Raw genomic sequence first — 21,220 nt, 5'->3', positions numbered from 1 at the left:
TCAACTTTTTATTTTTTAAAAAGACAGATTTTGACAGCTTTTAACCAGCAACAGCGCCATTCCTCCTTACATATCATCTATCAAAGATGCACCCCTTCTCCCACAATGCTGTAAGTTAGATGTGTACTGTGAGGTGTATAGAAGATTACAGATATTGAGACACCCCCCACCCCAATCCCAAGCCTGCAATTGGATTGATGTGGGTGGGACCATTACAGCCCTTGGAGTCTCATTGAAGTTCTCTTGCATGAAGTCTTACTGAAGTCAGGGTACATCCGTGCAAATCCAGTAGCAGGCTCAGGGCCCTCCTTGCTTTAACATAAAATCTTATCTAATTTCTAAGGTAGAAACATAGGAATTGCCATACCCATGGTCCATCTAGTCTAGCATCCTGTCCCTGAAAGTGGCCAGCACCAGATGCTTCAGAGGGAGGTATAAGAACCCCCCACAGTATGCAAATGTGAGATAATCTGCCCCGCCATGCTGAAGTATCATCCTGATCTCTAATAGTTAGAGATCATCTTATACCCCGAAGCACAAGGTATAATAAATATGCTATTGAGATATTTAGTAAATGGATTTCTGGAAATTGTATGTTGCCTCTAAATTATATTTTTAATAGAGTTGTATGGCAGGTGTGATGGTAATTAAAGGTCACTTCCAACTTTGGGGTGATGGCTACTAGAAAGGTACCAAAGATCAAAGGATTGTGTTGCTTTCTAAACCTTATTTTGTTATGTAGTCTTTGAAAACAATCCTGTTGTTCTCTTTCCGTTTTTGAAGTGGTGTCCAGTGTTAAATATAACATGGATCTTTGCCAGGGAGTGGCTGCAATCAGAGAAGATTAATTATATGTGTGGGTGTAGAAAATTGCAGATGGAACTTATTCAGACAATAAAATCCTTTCCTTTTAGGTAAACAGCACATTTGCTTAGAAAATTGTCAGTTTAAAAAATAAATAAATAAAAGAGAAACAAACTCCCCAAGAGCTGCAGTATCAAAAGTAAATAGTGCCACCCAGTTTAGAGTTAGTTATTTTTTTCCCTCTTCACAGAACTAACGTACTGTTTGAATCTTGTAACTAAAAGGTTCTATTTCTAGGTCATTAAAACAAGTTTCATTTTCTGATTCCTGTTACATGTCAGGGCTGTGTGGTGCAGAGAGTTGAAATGTGTACCTTCCTGAACAGCCACAGGGCTTGATTCAATGTCCGTTGAAGTCAACAGAAAAAGTCCCCATTTATTCCAGTGGAAATTGGACTCGGCCCTTAATGAATATGGGCCCAGGCATTGACTTCTTTGATAACTGACATTTGGAAACACTAATGGAGTGCCTCTGTTAGTCAAAACCAGAGTTGTGGTGAAGTAAACCCCTCAAGAATTGTTCTGTAGTTGCTATGCCTCCAATAGGCTTTAACCCTTTATGAACTTGAATGCACTCTAATGGGGATGAAGGGGAAAAGCTGTTTTACGTTTTTAAATAAAAGCCATGCCACCAATTCAATGGGGGATTTCAGACTTTTCCAGATGTGGGGCGAACACAGCTGGTGAAACAAAAGTTCACAATTCCCATCAAGATTTAGTTTTGCTGAGCGTGAAGTGATCTCGCAGGGCCTGCCAAGTCTACTGAATCAGCAAGATTAGAGAGAAGTAGAGAAAAAAGAAGAATGGTAGAAACTCAAACCAACATTTAAAATATAGGTTTCAGAGTAGAAGCCGTGTTAGTCTGTATCCGCAAAAAGAACAGGAGTACTTGTGGCACCTTAGAGACTAACAAATTTATTAGAGAATAAGCTTTCGTGGGCTACAGCCCACTTCATCGGATGCATAGAATGGAACATATACTCACATACAGATAAGTTGGAAGTTACCATACAAACTGTGAGAGTATGAAGTGAGCTGTAGCTCACGAAAGCTTATGCTCAAATAAATTTGTTAGTCTCAAAGGTGCCACAAGTCCTTCTTTTCTTTTTAATTAGCTAAGATGAGCTATTAGCAGCAGGAGAAAGAAACTTTTGTAGTGATGATCAAGCTGGCTCATTTAGACAGTTGACGAGAAAGTGTGAGGATACTTAACTTAAGGAAATATATTCAGTATGTGTAATGACCCAGCCACTCCCAGTCTCTATTCAAACCCAAGTTAATGGTATCTAGTTTGCATATTAATTCAAGCTCAACAGTTTCTCACTGGAGTCTGTTTTTGAAGCTTTTCTGTTGCAAAATTGCCACCCTTAAATCTTTTACTGAGTGGCCACAGGGGTTGAAGTGTTCTCCTACCGGTTTTTGAATGTTATGATTCCTGATGTCAGATTTGTGTCCATTTATTCTTTTGCGTAGAGACTGTCCAGTTTGACCAATGTACATGGCAGAGGGGCATTGCTGACACATGATGGCATATATCACATTGGTAGATGTGCAGGTGAACGAGCCTCTGATGGAGTGGCTAAAGTGAATAGGTCCTATGATGGTGTCACTTGAATAAATATTTGGACAGAGTTGGCATTGGGCTTTGTTTCAAGGATAGGTTCCTGGGTTAGTGTTTTTGTTGTGTGGTGTGTGGTTGCTGGTGAGTATTTGCTTCAGGTTTGGGGGCTGTCTGTAAGCGAGGACTGGTCTATCTCCCAAGATCTGTGAGAGTGAGGGATCATTTTTCAGGTTAGGTTGTAGATCCTTGATGATGCGCTGGAGAGGTTTTAGTTGGGGGCTGAAGGTGACGGCTAGTGGCATTCTGTTATTTTCTTTGTTGGGCCTGTCCTGTAGTAGGTGACTTCTGGGTACTCTTCTGGCTCTGTCAATCTGTTTTTTCACTTCAGCAGGTGGGTATTGTAGTTTTAAGAATGCTTGATAGAGATTCTGTCGGTGTTTGTCTCTGTCTGAGGGGTTGGCGCAAATGCGGTTGTATCGTAGAGCTTGGCTGTAGACAATGGATCGTGTGATGTGTCCTGGATGGAAGCTGGAGGCACGGAGGTAGGAATAGCTATAGCCATATTTAAAATATAGTTGCCTGAAGGGTTGCGAAATCTCTGTCAAATGCAGCACTTCATCATGTTTTTGATTTGCCAACATATCACAGAGAAAAACAGAACATGGAGAAAGAAAAAGACATATTTGTCTGAAAGGGTAAGAGATTGTTGCCTTGTATTGTCTGATTAAATTTAATTAATCTTCATTACATTTTATTTATCTGAACTGTAGCTCACAAACTATGCATATTAGTGAGCTAGCTGGACTGGCAGCTTTCGCCAGATTCTCACATCTTTAATCCAGAGCTGTTCATTTGAAATAGTTTGAGACTTGTGGCCGAATCCTACTGCAGCTGATGTCTGTCACAAAACTCACATTGACCTCAGTGTAAACAGGAATAGAGCTGTTAATCACCATACGCAAATGGAAGGAAATCCACAGTATACTTACATTTTTGCCATCCAGAGTTTCTAAGGATTCTTATAATTGGGGAGCAAACTTTGACGTTGCTTTGCTATTACACAGTTAACTTTAAAAAAAATCTAAACCTTAGGGTGATTTTTTTGTTCCTGCAAATATAAAGGTTACACAGGGCTGGCAAATAAAAACTGATGATGAGGAGAATTCATGAATCTAGTTGCTTGCCAATACTGATTACAATAATTTCTGTGTTGCCTTTCATTGGCTAGGTTTAAATCCTTAGAGCTACAAAGATTTGAACAGGGGCCCCAGAGTGCAATTGGAATGTGTCTATTTGTCCCAAACAGTCTTCCCTACCTGTCTTTTTTTTGTTTGATATATTTAGTGTATATCAAAAGGGAAAAAAACACATTTCAGGTTAAAGTCACATTTGTGCTAAAACAATGAGTTCAGACAAGCAGGGGTTTCTTTTTTTATTTTATTTTTTTTATTTTTATTTTTGGTCAAAGGTAATTTTAAAAAAACAAACCCCCTGATAACATGTTTTAAATATTAGACCTTTTTTTTACAGTTTAGTGGATGGAGCTGATGGTATTTACAGTTTGTATAAATGCAATTAAAGAGCTGTTGAATAGGTGAAATGAGTAAAATGCAGATAGCCTCATGTGAAATGTATTGGACCCAGGCTTGTGTGGTCCTGTGGTTTAAAACTAATCTGCCTGGGAGATCTAGAGTAACAACAGAGTGACAACAGGTGCAGCTCTTCTTACACTGCTGTGAACTTAACCCACCACTCCTTTCTTTGATTCTCTTCACCAAACATCCCGCATGGGCAGCATCTCATAAATTTTATAGCAGTATGATACTGTTTCAAGGCTAAATGACAAGGTGCCAGATTTTCTCTCCTTCTGACTGAGAAATGTCACCTCAGGATAAACTTACCGCCTTTACCCACTCCCCACAAAGAGGATAATATGTAGTGTAGGCAAAGACATTGCTGTGTCAAGTATAAACAAAGTCAGTGTGCATAGCACTGACAATATGGTTCCATTTCAAAAAGGTCATGAATTAACATGTACAGCCATAGCCATAAAGGGGAGCATGTAATTGTGTGTTCTCTTATTGCCCTGTGATAACCTGTGCTGCTCTTCAGGCTTCCACCACACCAACACCCACTACTTTTGAATACAAAGTATTGCTGGAGGGAATACGTGTGCTGTATCTCAGTGTTCCGTCTGGGACATTTCTGTAAAAACCACGATACAGTTTTAAGACTGCATCAGAGCAGTAACGTTCTTGTTTCTGTAGAAAGCACTAAGACTATGGGTCGCATAATTTGGGGGGATACTCATAACTTTTACAGGTGTTGGACCGTGGAGAAGCTCAGCTGAGCAGAGCCTAAGCTCTGGATTTTAATTTAAATGAATCTATTTAATTTTCAAGTTTGCAAAATTTATGGGAAAACATTTTTTGATGTTGTCAGTCATGCTTCACTGTCACCGGTTTTCTCTTTGCTCTCAGAAACTCACACAGCTTTCTTTGTTCTTGATGATTTGTGGCTTTAAAAAACTCTGGCCTACAAACCACAGAAAGCTACTTTGTGCAACTGCATGCTATCTATTTGGTACCTAACTGCAGCCTGCCCTAACTAGTCTAGCAATTGAACTGTGGATGAAATCCTCAGCAGGTGTCAATGAGTGTAGCTACAGTTACTTCAGTGGAGATATGCCCATTTATATCAGCTTAGGGTCTGGCTCTGTATGTCAGCATAGAACCCAGGCTTCAGCGAATCCAAAGGACCATCCTTATATAAATTGTTAGAGTTGACAAAGAATTATCAGTATTTTTTTATTAAAATGTCCACTGTGACCTTGGGAGCATATTGAACATACATCAGCCTTGTCAGTTGTGACATACTTACTCTGAAATTGGTGCCTACAGAATACGTTTTTGGATACGTTTTAAGTTTATTTCTGACCCGTTAGGACCACTGAATGAGATCCTTATCCAAATAAAATCGGTGGCAAAACTTGCATTGTCTTCATGGGGGCCAGGATTTAAAGCTGACAGATAATTTTCCATGTATGCTAGTTTTCTCTCCAATCCAAAATGTTAACATTTCATCTAGAGCTGGGGATGAATGTGAAGTACAGTAGAGGCCTGATCCTGCAAGTCCTCAAGCTCAAGAACGCCACACATGGATGACCTGTGGGATCAAGCCCTCGATCATTGTCCATAGTGGGCCAGACTTGACCTTTTAGACACCACCTCCATGAGTGGTGGTAGCTATGTCGGCAGGAGGAGCTCTCCCGCTGACATAGCACTGTGCACACCACAACTTATGCCGGCTAAACTTATGTCACTCGGGAGGGGATTGGGGTGTGTTTTTTCACACCCCTGAGCGACATAAGTTTTGCTGACATAAGTGGTACTGTAGACATGGCCTTAGGAAGGGGGATGCTCAGGGAACTGGAGCAGCTGGACTCTGAAGTGGCTGCCAGAGTCCTCTGAGAGAGGAGGCAGTGGGAACCTACTGGGGAAAGGGCCTCTCGGAGGCAGTGCTCTGTTAAAAGAGCACAAAAGAATCCTGCCATAGACCCTGAAATATGGGTGAATGAAAGGCAAAGGGGAAAAATCTCATGGACACTATAGCACAGGGTGGGCTGAGGAACTCTTCTGTGGCTTCTGCTTATGTTTGGAAAATAAAACTGCCTGAAAAGAGAGACTGCGTGTGGCAGTGGGTGCTTCACCAGCTTGGGAAAAGCTAGCACCTTACAAACTCCCATTAAATACAGAGACTCAGTGGGAGCTGCATTGGGCTCCTAGAGAGTTTGCAGCCTTATTACTTAGCTCCTATATAGCCCTCTCACCCATATTATTATTTATGCATTTGTATTATTGTTCTGCCTACGAGCCCGTTATGGACCAGGACCACATTGTGCTAGGCGCTGTACAAACTTAGAACAAAATGACAGTCCCTGCCCGAAAGAGCTTACAATCTAAATACAATACTAACAAACAATAAATGGATACAGACAGACATAGATGAAGGAATACAAGTCAACAATGAGACAGTATTGGTCAGCATGATAGGCAGTGGCCCCAGTACATTAGCAGCAGCATATAAATCTCAAAGCATTTGTCAAGCTAGCACCTAAATAAAGAAGTGTCATAATAATTCATAGCACAGAGAACTAGTTAAATAAATAGTCATTTATGATTATAGTTTGCTATGATTTTGGTAATTACCATATTTTGGAAAGCCCTGTAATATAATTATTTGTTTACTTTTTATGTAAAATCTTCCTAAAATGATGAAAGTCTTTTGCTTATTTGTTTATAATTGAAAGGAGCAGGTTAATTTGGGGAAAATGTTTGGCTTTTTTCACTATGCTCCTCTGCTGAGAATTTATTTATTTATACAATTTCTGTCAAGGATCCTAATTGAACTTTAATGTCCATCTTTTAAACGCCTGGAAACTGGAGTTTCTTATACCAGCAGTGTCATAGCTGTAGTTACATGTCACATACTTCCTATTTTGGGGTATGTTTGTTTTCAAGTCAGAGAGAATGATAAATGATCAATCCATTCTTTAACTGTAGAACAGGGCATATTCGAAACTCAGGTGTACAGGCAGAACCCTGTTTGAACTAGCTTGTGCTCCAGGTAGTTTGTGGGAAGCTTGAGAACTTTAATCCCAAAGTGATCTGTGTCTCTCCATGTTTATGGGCATGTAACTAGACATTCCCATTTCAGTTTCTCCAAATGGCTAATACGCATCATGTCATTTGTTTGTTGCAAACTATTGTATAAAAATAGGATAGAAACCACATATGGGAAATGTCACTATAATTAGGATGATGTATCTTTTTTTTAAAGATCAGTTTTGTAAATAAGCATCAAGAGTCATCCACTTATAAAAACATATGGGAATGCTAAAGAAATGGAATAAAATGTAACATGGTCCTCTTCAAATGTACTTTGGCCCTCTGCATCAGAAACCGTACCAGGACTGAGCACCATGTAGTTTTACAGCAGAAGCGGAAAGGAACTTTTCCAGTTCTTTTTTGTCTTAATCATTTATATTATAGCAGCATCTGGAAAACTGGAATTTGATTTGTATTTGGGACTGAATACAAAGTAGCCTCAGTATTTGTTTCCATGAATGTTTTTGAGGAGAGAAGAATTCTCCGTTCCATTGCATTTGGGCCTAGTACAATGCAGGGTCCTATTAAATAGCCAGAGATTATGGTTAAGTCCAACTCTGAGGTTTGAAATGGCGACACTTATTTTAGGAACTAAGCGTGGTAGGATCAGGTCACATAGACTAAATCCCATATAGCTTACTATGGAGGGAGGGGGGTCTTTTTGTGGACAAAACTGTGAAGTAAGAGATTCTCTATACTCTGCATGGACAGTAAAGATCCCATAGCAGTTTTCATAAGAGTAAATGTTTGACTTGGTGCCCTAAGCTAAAATCCTCCCACCAACCACTCATGCACTGTTGTGCAAGGTATGATGTGTAAGCAATTGTTTGCTGTCCTCCAACCCAGACTCAAGTGCATTTTATTGGTGCTATTTGTATCTATTGAGGTTTGCAACATTAGGATACTTCAGGATGAATGAATGTAAAATATATTGATGCTACTATATAGCTGTTTCTTGGTTTAGACTTAGATTTTAAGCTTTTGGGGCTAGGGACCTTCTGTTTGTGCGAGGCACTGAACAATCACAGAACAGTGGGGTCCTGATCCATGACTAGGGCTTCTAGGTGATTTTACACACACACACACACACACACACACACACACACACACAGTGTTTACATTATTGGTGTGTGTGTGTGTGTGTAATGAACTTTTAGTTTAATTCCCCTTGTTAGGCCTATAGGAAGTTTTTGGGAGGAAGGGATCGGGGAGAGAAGACATATATAACATTTATAACATTTTTGTTATTCGCAAGGAGATATAGCATAAGATGCCATAAAAAAGTTGTATAGAATAGCAAAGCAGCACTTGTATTTTTAACATTTCTTTAAATCATAACATCTGAATAAAAGTAATCTTTCAACAGAAGTAAATCTAAGCTAAAACACAAGTAATACATAATTCATAAAATAAGATCTACAAGAAATGTAATACCCAAGTATGCATTTCTTGAAACCAATCACAACAAGCATGTAACAGTTCACCGAGACACAGCCAGCTTGCATGTAGACCACAATGGCTCCTCCAAGTCTACAGGTAGTTGACTTTTTCAGTAGCGATTAAAATTATTAACGCCTTTTGGTTAACTGACTTTACAGAGCACAATTAAAAATTATGTCCGAGGATGCCTTAATCTTCGGTAAGACAACGGTCTGTTTGTTGCATGGTATCTTGTCACTCTTAGTTATTTGTTTTTTCTTTGCTCTAAGGAAAGTTTGGGGAGGGAAAAAATCCATTTTATAGTAGATAGTTAATTCTGCCCTGTGCCTTTATTCTGTGTCCTTATGACACTACCAACACAGTGGGGCTCAAACAATTTTGTCATCAATGTTAATTGAAACAGTAACTTCACATTGCACTGGGTTGCATCACAGCTTATGTTATTTAAGTATGTCACTGAACTGTCATTGAGTTCTGATGAAATACAGAGCCAGTGGCACTGAAACTTGAATACACTCTACAGAAGCACTACCAGTTTGACTCTGTTTTGCTTTTACACACCAGGCCACAAAACTTTATGGGCCAAATTCAGTCCCGGTACAAGTCCCATTCCGTTCACTGGGAACTTCTCTAAACTCCCTGCTGTGCATATATGGTGTTCAGGCTGCACTGACCTTTTGGAATGTGCCTGGTGTGCGTGGCCTGTTCACTTGGCTGGTGTATGCGGAGGGGAGGGGTAGTCGTGTGTAGAGTTCCTATTGGTGGGGAAACACCTTTAAAAATAGGTCCTTTTTAAGGTGTCTTAAATTAGGCCCCCAAAATCAATAGTCACTTTTGAAAGTTTTGGCCCAACGTTCCCTGTAGCTAATCCGCTACCGTGTCGTCCCCTGCAAACATCCTAAGTTTCATGAGCTAATGAACCAGTGTAATAAGTGTCCTGACTCTGGATTTATGTCTTTTCTCATTAGGTCTCTCTGTCCATTGGTGTGCAAGTGGACATATTCCCCAGACAAGGGCTGGGATGATAGCTTCTGGAAGGTGATTGGTTTAGAAGATTTGGTGGCAGATAAGTATGAAAAAATTGGTAAATGAAGTTATTTTAAAAATTAAATCCATATCCTGTATTATTGTTTATTAGTTTTGCCAGCAGAAAAGTATCAGGCCTTACTGAAACTAGAGATGAATGGGCAAAAAACTATAAGATTGGGTGCTCGCTGGTATATCTCCCAAGTACACACTCTACCTGTGGATGTCATGAAGTGTAGTGGTGGAAGCCTTGTGATACAGAATTATTAATGTTGCTGGAAGAATCACTTTGGGAAAGCTATTCTGAAAAGCATGACATCATCACATTGGCCAGTCAGCATTGTTTGATGGTTTGATATCATTTACTGATGTACTTGATGTACTTGAGCTGAGGAGAAGCATGAGCACAGGAATTGGTCACTCCTGAAAATTCCAGGACTGATACCAACTTTCCTTGTGGGTTTAACAAAATCATGTAGGTCAAAATGTTCAAACGTTCACTAATTTCCACTAAACTATTCTGATCTTGAGAGACATAGTGGCAGGTCTTGATTTTTTCAAAGGTGATACCTACTGACATCTCCCATCAACTTCACCTGGAGTTGTGGGTTGGCCGCACTCCTGAAAATCAGGCCCAAATGGTTTCAAAATGTCCATCCTAAAATTGAGCTATTTCTATAGCAGGCACAGAAGAATATGGGAACCTTAGCACTTGAATTTGTTCAGTAAGCTTCTGACACTGGGGCACCAGCCACTGTGCCAGTGAAGATAATGATAATGGCTTAAGCTATTGTTTCCATATTTTGTGACCAGCACCAACCATGCTTATGAAAGCTTTTGAGAAAGACCTTTCTCTGCTTTGTAGTGTCTTCATGGGGCTGTTTTACTTGCTCAGGGCCTAAGTTTAATTAGAATGTTAGCCTTGTAACAATATCTACAGCAAATATTCATTAAAAATCCATAATGTTAATTTACCAGAAAATTTACAGGGTAACTTTATTAGACTTTCTCTGTTAAGTTAATGGACTTTTAATGGATGTCCTAAGCAGACATGTCATTAACAAGAATATTATGGTACACGAATTAAAATATGTCCATTCATCAAAGTTAATCATCTGAAATTTCCTCTAGATTTTTTTTAAATGTCTGGCACTTTGAACAAGTTTCTACAACAGTTGCAGTGTAGTAACATGAAATAGAAATAATTTAGGAATGACTTGATAGCAGCAATGCAATCTGTAAATCTTTCCAATAGTCACAAATGGATGCTTTAAGTAACATTCAGGCCTCTATGAAAGCCTCCCCTGTATAGCTTTCAACATCTCCACTGCTCATTAAAACATTTATACTATGGTATAAACCCTGTTAACAGATTTGAGCATTTAGTATTTTGAGATTTTTAGCATAAATACAATTCCTATAACTCCGACCAGATGTAGCTTTTAGCAGATCGTTACTAAGCTAAAAGAACACATGCTGTAAATAAATGTTTGACCAGAAAAACTGAACACCTCAGCAGCTGATGGTCTCATGGAAGAATATTTTTTAAATAAATTATTTATGAAGTGTAAGCTAAGGATCGAATACAATATTTATATGGTGCATTTCAAGGACAGTGCAAAGCAATTTACCATTTTAAGTAACTAAACATGCATGTTTCAAATGATAAAGTAACCTTCAATAAAAAGGGCATGCTTATAATGATGGAAACCACATAAAAATGAGCAACACAAGTATCAGAACTTAGAAGGGCTAAAATCTTAAATTTCAAATATAATAATGTTTACATTTCTCTTTTCTTTGAAACCGGGCGTTCACAGATGAACTACATAGGAAATTGGAATCTGTTTTTCTCATTCAAACAGAGAAACACATTGCTCTGTAAGTGGTTCCATTGACTACTGCTGGAGTAGTGTGCTACTCCGTTAGAGGCAGAGAGACAGAATCTGGCCCAGAGTATTTAAAAGAAACTGTGTGATGGAACTCAACGCTTCCCATAAAAGCAGCACATAAGGATAAAATGCTCATACACTCCACATATCGGGTGCGAATGTAAGAGTTACTTAGAGCCAAATTCTGACACCTTTGCTCACAATGCATAGTATTTTGCTCCTTATGCAGTTACCTTGATTTTAATGGGGCTGTCCGAGAAATAAAATGTTATTCAGTGTGAGTAATGGTATCAGATCCTTGCCGAAGTGATCGGGAAGCTATGGCCACTCCTACAAGTTTTATCTAAATGAGCTTTTAAACAAAAAGAACCCCAAAACTGTTGAGCTTATTGAATTTAGCCCTGTGTTAAGGTCTAAGGGTTATATACTGGCTGTCCCTGTGTGGATGCATGAAAGAAGGAAGAGGGAGTAAGGAGCCCTCTGTGTTAACAGAAACATGGAGGAAGGAGATGAAGTCCACCAATGACTGCTCCTCTGCAACTGAAGGAAATTGATCTTGTGGGCTATGCCCATTAGATCTTAATGGATGGTTTCAGCTCAGTGCTTCAGAAACAGCCATTCTAAGGTCCATGCGATATGCTCTGGGGAGAAATTCTTTCCTGGCCTTCCCATTTTTATTACTGTCATTCCCAGAAGTGCTGCTCCTGGACAGCGTACTTCTAGGAATTGGGTTACAGAGCCAGAAACTTCAATTCTCTGGAATGGCATCACAGTTCATGAGCTATTTTTTCTCAGAGGGTGTGCAGGCTGAGCACCCAGGCTGATTGCATTGTTTGGCTGGGGAGAAGGTTGGATAAAGCAGTTGGGATGACCTCAGCTGTCCCTTTCTTTATTTCAGTTATTTAAGGCCTTCAGCACTGCCTGGATCTAGCTACCCCTCAGTTGACACTTTGCCTCCCTGCCGCAAACGTCAGGACTGTAGGACTGCGAACCCCCCAATAATAGCACTGTCTTGTAGTGTACAAGACTCTTGGTTACTTTGTTGGTGCCCGTATTGATTTTTAGCAGGGAAATAGAATCTACTGTATATAGACTTGGTCCCACAGAAGTAAATGGAAGTTCTGCCATTGAGTGCAATGTGAACACGATCAGGCCCCATGTGTCCTTTAATTCTGTCTGCATTTATGCTACTTCTGCAGGACACAATCCTGCTGCAAGGTGCTGAACGTCCTCAGCTCCCATCGACTTCAACAAACGGAATAAATTCCTGAGCAGGTGTTTCCCAAAGATCCTGCATGCATATAGTTTGCAGTGTTGTTGTAGTCGTGTTGGTCCTAGGGTATGAGATACAGGTGGGTGAGGTAATATCTTTTATTGGACTAAGTTCTGTTGGTAGAAGAGTCTCGTCAACCCATAGGCCTTGGCCCAATAAAAGATATTACCTCATCCACCTTCTCTCTCCCGTATGTAAGGCCCTCCTTGAATTGCAGGGCGATGGTCAAAAACTTGCAGCTGAGTTGCGGACAAGGCATGGAAAATTGTGGGGAACTAATAATGGACCTTATTATTTGCGGTAGTAAAGTCCATTGTTACTTTTGTGTGATGGCAACCTGGGGCTGAGAGCAGGGGTTCCCGCAGTCAAAATTGCGGCGGAAGCCTAATATGGCGGAATCTGCCATTTCCGCGGTATCGCAAGTTAAGTAGGGCCTTACTTATATGCATACAGTAAAAGTTATGCTTGACCCAAGTAGGGGAACAGGCAGTAGGTCAAAGTATCCGTGCAAACCCAGGAGCTCTGGAGATCGTAAAACCAATCTAGAAAGCAATAAGGAGGAGACGAGAAATGGGACACTGTCAAGCTCTTCTTAAATCAATCAAATTCCCCTAATAGAATTTCCAATTTGCTCTAGCGCACAATGTAGCCAGAACTCCAGACCTCTATTCAAGGTTTGTTTATCCTAAATTCTTATGTGAACTTACTGTAGCTTAATGCCACCCCAATCCCACGGAAAGAGAGAGACTGGCATTTTACTTAAACACCTTTAATGCGGTTTGCTTAAAATCTTATCAGCACTAAACGGTAATAGTCATTTTGTTGTCAAACAAAACAAAAAACAGAGGAAAATTAGCGGAGCCTTCTTTTATTGTTTACAGAAGCGAATTGTTGCTACTGAATGTAGAATAGGCAAACACAACATGTTTTTCTAATCTCTGATGAGAACAATATTACATCCAATGAGAGGAAACTATAGCTGGATAGTTATGACTGGAATATAAAAGTTTTTTTCAAGTGCCCTTAACTTTCAGGACATTGAAAAGAATTTGTGGAAATTACTGTATGTTCTGAACTAGTGCATATTATAAAATGTATTTTTAAAGGGCAAGATATTTAATGTATCCACAGTGTTGCTGGTGGTTTCATGTAATACGCTCCTTTTAGTTTCCTTCTAGCTTGACATGCGACCTCGTTGAAAAGACCTTCACTGCTGGGCTTTAGGATCTCCCGTGAATCTTTCCCACATCAAGTGGTGGTTTCTGCTGTGAAAGTACCAGCCTTCTGACCTTTTACATTACCTAGAGCAGTTTGACTTTGCAGGGAATCCACACAATAGGCTCCTGTGGTCACTTCTGCATGTCTAGAATTTACTGATCACATTGTTGAAGGTGTAGATTCGTACGTAGAGTTGCTGCAAACTTTATTGTCCCCATTAATGTGCCCACTGCAAATGAACAGTAGAAGACAGCTTGCATCGAAAACCCCCAAAGGCACTAGCGCTTATCTGCTGTGATGAGATCACATGATGAGCATCTTTTTGTGACATTATAAAACCCTAGAAAGACATTAGCAATTCTATTAAAAGGACTGTAGTACATGAAAAATTAGGTATTGAATTGTACAATCTATTGGCGGGGGGCAGGGAAGCCTGATAAATTTTCACCACCATCTCCTACTTCAGGGGCTACTTAAGGGACCAAATAATTTTGTATTGTATCGTAATAATTTATGCCTAACCTTTCCCATCCACCTCTTACCCCCCAGAGGATGGTGCATTTGTCTCAGAGAAGAAAATATTGTCGATATTGTAGAATAGTTATGTCTGTTGGTGTAGTAACTTGTGTTTTGATGTTAACATATTGCAGTGATGCTTTATAAATAGATGTTTATTGTCTCCTCATCTGTGATAGAGCTACACGCTGATTTTACTATATTTATGTTCAAACCAAACTTAACACTCTGAAACATAGTCCTTCTGTCTGCTGAAAGATTATACAATCCTATTTCCCAATATTTTAAGAACCAGCTGTAAATAGAAACCTGTGGTCAGATATTCAAAGGTGTTTAGGTACCTAAAGATGCACATAAGCACTTAGTGGGATTTTCAAAAGCACCTAAGCTGGTTAGGGTCCTAAGTCTTACTGATTTCAGTGTGAGGTGCCTAACCTGCTCAGGTGCTTTTGAAAATCCTACTAGGTGCTTAAATACCTCTGAAAATCTGGACCTTGCGCAAGTCACTCGACCGCTTTTCAGCCCAGCTGAAAAAATAGGCAGCACTTAAAAAATAGGCAGGGAGCACCGGGATAGCATGAAGAGCAGGACTTCACTGAAAACCAGATTTTCCAAGAGAGCTGACTTTTCCCAGATAAACTAGACCACTGTGGGAAAAGAATGCTTAGAGAGGGATGCTTTAACAGTAGCTCCTGGAATCAAGGGATACTGAACCATGACACGTAAGAGAGATATGAATCCTTTGTAATCTGGACCCATGTCAGGTAACTGGGTCCATGAAATAAAGACCAGCATCTTTTGTGTGTAACATATTTATTACAGATAGTATCCATAGTCTTTAAGTCCTGAAATTAACATGTTTATAAAGATGATTGTTGCATAACACCAATGTCATCATCTACGTAGGATATTAGGAAAGGAATGGGGTCTTGTGGTTAAAGCATAGGACTGGGAAACCTGGAGATTTTAGTTTTATTCTTGACATTACTCCAAGCTTCCTTTGGGCAGGTTACTTAACTTATCTCGGCCTCTGTTTCCTCATCTGTAAATAGGATAGTAATACTTCTTCGAAGGGATCATCCTGGGTTTCACCAGCCTAGACTGAGACTGGGAGAATTCATTCATCTCTTAGATTTTTGACCCTGCAGGGTATAGCGTGAGCCAGGATCCCTACTGGCCATTATGCTTTCCTGTAGATAAATCCCATCCTCCAAATGCTCCACCCAATTCCTTCGTGACTGTGGTCAGCAGAGGAATGCCCAGTCCTCCACGATTTCAGCACTGCATCAGCCTGTCTCCACGGTCACTTTCTGTCATTTTTAACCGTGTCCAGCTGATTCTCAGATGGTTTTTGAGTTGATGCAAAAGCTTTTTTTTTTTATTTTCCCGGTGCTCCCTGCCTATTTTTTAAGTGCTGCGGTGCTTGGGCTCATCAGTGTGAAACTATGCCTCTGTTTCAGTGCAAAGCCTGGCACACTGCAGCCCTTCCTTGGCATTTTGGCACTCAACTTCAGAGCTTTGGAGTTTTTTAACCTCAGTGCTTTGATGCATAGCCTTGGACACTTTGGCTCACTGCTTTGGCACACCGCCTTTGGGATCCTTGAATAGAAGGATCCACAGAAGAGCAAAGCAGGGTCGTTGTTTTTCTAAAAGTCACGCCATCCAAAGTTATTTCATTTGCAGCACTTGCTCTTAGACTGAGAATAAATACAGCTTTGGGCATATGCAAGAGAGCTCGCACCATCAGTGACTGAAGCTGTTTTCTCACTATGTACAAGTTAAAAAAGCTTGGAGCTAAATTTTCAAACACAGGTGCCTAAGGGCTTATCTACACCATGTGGCAAAGGGCACCAGAGGGGTTTGATTTTTAAAGCTTGCTTACATGCTAACTGTCCCATCCTGGTGTGCTCTAAAAGGTACCCAATTTGCATTAATGTACCTTCTTAGCGCACACAAGCAGGGTCTACGTGGGGCAGTTACAGTGCAGTGCATTAGAGTATTTTACACCCCTTGACTGTGCTATGCCGGCGCCATGTAGACAAATCCTAAGTTGTGCGCCTTCACACATTCAAGTGAGTAACAGAATTTCTACTGGTTATTTGAGCATGAAAATGGTAGGTGGATAAATGTGTCATTGCTTTTCAAGCACCTACTTCCACATGCAGAAGTATGGTTATTGCACGCATCTCCAGATGGTGCTGTTACACGTATTCTTCTAAATTCTTGTTCTAAATTCTGGCAACCAAGTTTGTCTCTTGGAAAGAAATGCTGCTGTTTTTGTTTGGGTTATGCAGGGGGAGCGTCAGGAGAACTTGTTCTCTTCCATAGTCTCTGAGTAGAGTTAATTCTTGAGGCAGAGTTGCTCCTGGAAACTGAGCATTGGTGTTGGGCTGAGATTCCTGAAAGATGGTTTTGCCCTGCTTGTTGTTTGAGCACCTCATTTCAGGACTGTTGTAGATGTGTAAACAAAGCAAGTTACACTGAGGATAGCCAGACTCTGCATCACTGATTTTTCCTCCACTGGGAAGCCAACCCAGCCATCAGCTGCCACTTGACAGAGGGATGACACTTACATTAGAATGGGACACTGGTGTCAGAAAAAGGGGAAGCAATATACATTTATGTGTGCCAAATGGGTAATTGCATGACCAGACATATAATTGTTTGTTCGCTATTACCTGTATTTTGTTGGGTGCAGCTTACATGCCTTTGTTTGAAAAGGGGACCCTTTGGATTTTCAGTTTGCTTGTGGACACGTAGGAAGGAATACACAGCTGACACACTACCAGCAATGGTACCTTAACAAAAGAACCATAAATAGGGAAGAGACCCGTACTGCTGAATAAAGATGGAGAGCCACATTCTTCCTTGCATTGGTTTTTTTACACAAGGGCAAGGACACTATCAGTTCGCATTCATGGAGCTTCCTCTTCATTCTTATACCTGGTGGAGGAGAAGTTCTGTTCTTATGCCTCCCATTGTCAAAAAGGGAAGAAAATTCCCCCCACCCCAGATTCAGTCGAGGACAGGGCCACTATACAGAGCCCCTTTGTCTTCATAAAAACAACAAGGAGTCTGGTGGCACCTTAAAGACTAACAGATTTATTTGGGCATAAGTGTTCGTGGGTAAAAAACTGACTTCTTCAGATGCATGGAGTAAAAATTACAGATGCAGGCATTATTATACTGACACATGAAGAGAAGGGAGTTACCTTACAAGTGGAGAACTGGTGTTGACAGGGCCAGTTCAGTCAGGCTGGATGTGGTCCATCCCCAATAATTGAGGAGGAGGTGTCAATACCAAGAGAGGGAAAATTGCTTTTGTAGTGAGCCAGCCACTCCCAGTCCCTATTCAAGCCCAAATTAATGGTGTTAAATTTGGAAATGAATTGTAGCTCTGCAGTTTCTCTTTGAAGTCTGTTTTTGAAGTTTTTTTGTTGAAGTATGGCTACTTTTAAATCTATTATAGAATGTCCAGGGAGATTGAAGTGTTCTCCTACTGGCTTTTGTATGTTCCCATTCCTGATGTCTGATTTGTGTCCATTTATTCTTTTATGTAGAAACTGTCCGGTCTGGCCAATTTACATGGCAGAGGGGCATTGCTGGCATATATCACATTAGTAGATGTGGAGGTGAATGAGCCCCTGATGTTGTGGCTGATGGGGTTGGGTCCTCTGATGGTGTTGCTAGAGTAGATATGGGTCAAAGTAGACAACGGGGTTTGTTACAGGGATTGGTTCCTGGGTTAGTGTTTCTGTGGTGTGCTGTGTAGTTGCTGCTGAGTATTTGCTTCAGGGTGGGGGGCTCTCTGTAAGCGAGGACTGGCCTGCCTCCCAAAATCTGTGAGAGTGATGGGTCGTCCTTCTTCAGGATCGGTTGTAGATCCTTGATGATGCATTGGAGAGGTTTTAGTTGGGGGCTGAAGGTGACGGCTAGTGGAGTTCTGTTATTTTCTTTGTTGGGCCTGTCCTGTAGTAAGTGACTTCTGGGTACCCGTTTCACTCTGTCAATCTGTTTCCTCACTTCCCCAGGTGGGTATTGTAGTTTTAAGAATGCTTGATAAAGATCTTGTAGGTGTTTGTCTCTGTCTGAGGGATTGGAGCAAATTCGGTTGTATCTTAGGGCTTGGCTGTAGACAATGGATCGTGTGATGTGTCCTGGATGGAAGCTGCAGGCATGGAGGTAAGTATAGTGGTCAGTAGGTTTCCGGTATAGGGTGATGTTTATGTGACCATCACTTATTTGCACTGTAGTATCCAAGAAGTGGATCTCTTGTGTGGACTGGTCCAGGCTGAGGTTGATGGTGGGGTGGAAATTGTTGAAATTCAGGTGAAATTCTTCAAGGGCCTCCTTCCCATGGGTCCATATGATGAAGATGTTATCAATGTAGTGCAAGTAGAGGAGGGGCTCTAGTGGACGAAAGCTGAGGAAGCGTTGTTCTAAGTCAGCCATAAAAATGTTGGCATACTGTGGGGCCATGCGGGTACCCATAGCAGTGCCGCTGACTTGAAGGTATAAATTATCCCCCAAACTGAAATGGTTGTGGGTGAGGACAAAGCCACAAAGCTCAGCCACTAGGTGTGCCATGGCCTCATCAGAGATACTGTTCCTTACAGCTTGTTGTCCATCTCGTGTGGAATATTGGTGTAAAGAGCTTCTACATCCATGGTGGCCAGGATGGTGTTTTCAGGAAGATCACCAATGCACTGTAGTTTCCTCAGGAAGTCGGTGGTGTCTCAAAGATAGCTAGGAGTGCTGGTAGCGTAGGGTCTACACCATCTGCTCAAGGAACTACACCATCTGCTCAAGAAACTCCCTGCTATAGCACAGGAACAAATCTACACTGACTCACCCCTAGAACCTAGACCAGGGGTATTCTATCTGCTACCCAAGATCCATAAACCTGCAAACCCGGGATGCCCCATCATCTCAGGCATTGGCACTTTTAGAGCAGGATTATCTGGCTATATGGACTCTCTCCTCAGACCCTGCAGAGAAACTGCAGAGCTACAATTCATTTGCAAATTTAACACCATTAATTTGGGCTTGAATAGGGACTGGGAGTGGCTGGCTTACTACAAAAGCAATTTTCCCTCTCTTGGTATTGACATCTCCTCATCAGTTATTGAAAGTGGACCACATCCAGCCTGACTGAATTGGCCCTGTAAACACCGGTTCTCCACTTGTAAGGTAACTCCCTTCTCTTCATGTGTCAGTATAATAATGCCTGCATCTGTAATTTTCACGCCATGCATCTAAAGAATTGGTTTTTTACCCATGAAAGGTTATGCCCAAATAAATCTGTTAGTCTTTAAGGTGCCACCGGACTTCTTGTTATTTTTGTGGATACAGACTAACACGGCTACCCCTCTGATATTTGTCTTCATATTGCTTCCTGACCACATCACCACCCTGAGCCTCCCATTCCATAGGAGCTATTGTTCAGGAGTTGAGTTTTCCCAGGCTCCTCTGCTGTCAGGTAACCTGACCTTCTTTTCCTCTGGAGATGGAGTTTCCATTCTAGGTTGGGTGAATTGAACCAGTAATAACTGGTGCTCCAGAGAGTTGCCATTCCACCGGCCCTGCCCCTTTCCCACCTTTTCTAAGGCTATGGAGGCCCAACACCACAGAACACATTGAGGGGCTTCCTTGAAGGTGAATGGAAGAGAAGCACATTCCTTCATTCTAGGCATCTCTGATCCCAATCCACTGGATTCTGCTATCTGCTCACAGAACCAAAAAATCACAAGAACCTTAAATTCTGAGCTTTGCACATGATAAAGAATAGTGAGTAAAAAACAAAGTTTTCTCAAAATAGGTGATCCTATTTACATGTCCCCCTCCCCCCCACAATAAGTTACAATAAGCTGCAATTTCAAAAACATTTTGAAGGCCTGAATCACAGGATACTCAAGAGTTCTATACTGTCAAAATCCACAGAATTTACAAGTGAGTAGTGCTCCAAAAATGCCAACGTTTCTTTGGCTTCCTGCAATTTCAGTCCATCCCAGAGCTGTAACAACTAGAAAGGGGATGAAGTTGGCACCATACAAAGAGGTACTCTATGGTGACTCATCCCTGAAAACCTCAGGCACTGCTTTATAATCTGTGAGTCAGCAGGAACAAGTTTGAGAGAGAATTCTTCAGAGGAGATTGTCTCCTGGTAGGCTCTGTCATGCTGGTAAAGACACTGGAAGTGGAGAGGGAAGATTTAACTTACTGTCATGCTCTCATGAACCTGCATCAGCTGAAAGTAGGGAGGCTCTGCTTAATTGTTTGGTGTCATGAACAGGAACTAGGCTGAATAGACTTTCCCCTGTAGACCAAGCAAACAACTTAATTCATAAGAAAGCAGGCTGGATTTAAACTACTCTCTTGGAACTAATGTTTGTCTATAGATGTAGTCTTCATTTTTTATTTTTGGGGGGGTATTTGTTCCTTCTATATCTGACAGGCATGATTACATTCTTTCTTTCTTTCTTCATGCTGTAACCGTAAGTGGTGTTTTAGTTCATATTATGCCAACTTAAACTTTCTCTTCCTGTTAAAAATGAAATCCAGGAGCTTCTTATACTTCTCATTTTCATATTTAGTAGACAGTGAAAGTTTAAATCAACACTCTTAGCAAAACCTTGCCTACGGCAATTACCACAGTAGCATTTTAACTTTAAACAATATAAGGCAGGAATAGAGTGTGAGAGAATAGTGGGGAAAGTGTTTCTGGAGAAATGTGCCTCTTTGAGGAAAAAAGATAACTGAGTGGA

General features: G+C 40.9%; 1 protein-coding gene across 1 annotated transcript in view; it reads left to right on the top strand.

Moving 5' to 3' along the window:
- FGGY (FGGY carbohydrate kinase domain containing) overlaps positions 1 to 21,220 on the top strand; it is a 197,495-nt gene that overhangs the window by 68,785 nt on the left and 107,490 nt on the right. The window contains exon 6 of the mRNA XM_074961645.1: positions 9,500 to 9,615. Coding sequence (XP_074817746.1) covers positions 9,500 to 9,615 — 116 coding nt within the window. The remainder of the gene's footprint in view (positions 1 to 9,499; positions 9,616 to 21,220) is intronic.

This window comes from Natator depressus, chromosome 8 (genome assembly GCF_965152275.1).
Source record: "Natator depressus isolate rNatDep1 chromosome 8, rNatDep2.hap1, whole genome shotgun sequence".
Classification (NCBI taxonomy): Eukaryota; Metazoa; Chordata; order Testudines; family Cheloniidae; genus Natator; species Natator depressus.
The sequence above is the reverse complement of the archived record's forward strand: the minus strand, read 5'-3'. Positions and strand labels throughout refer to the sequence as shown.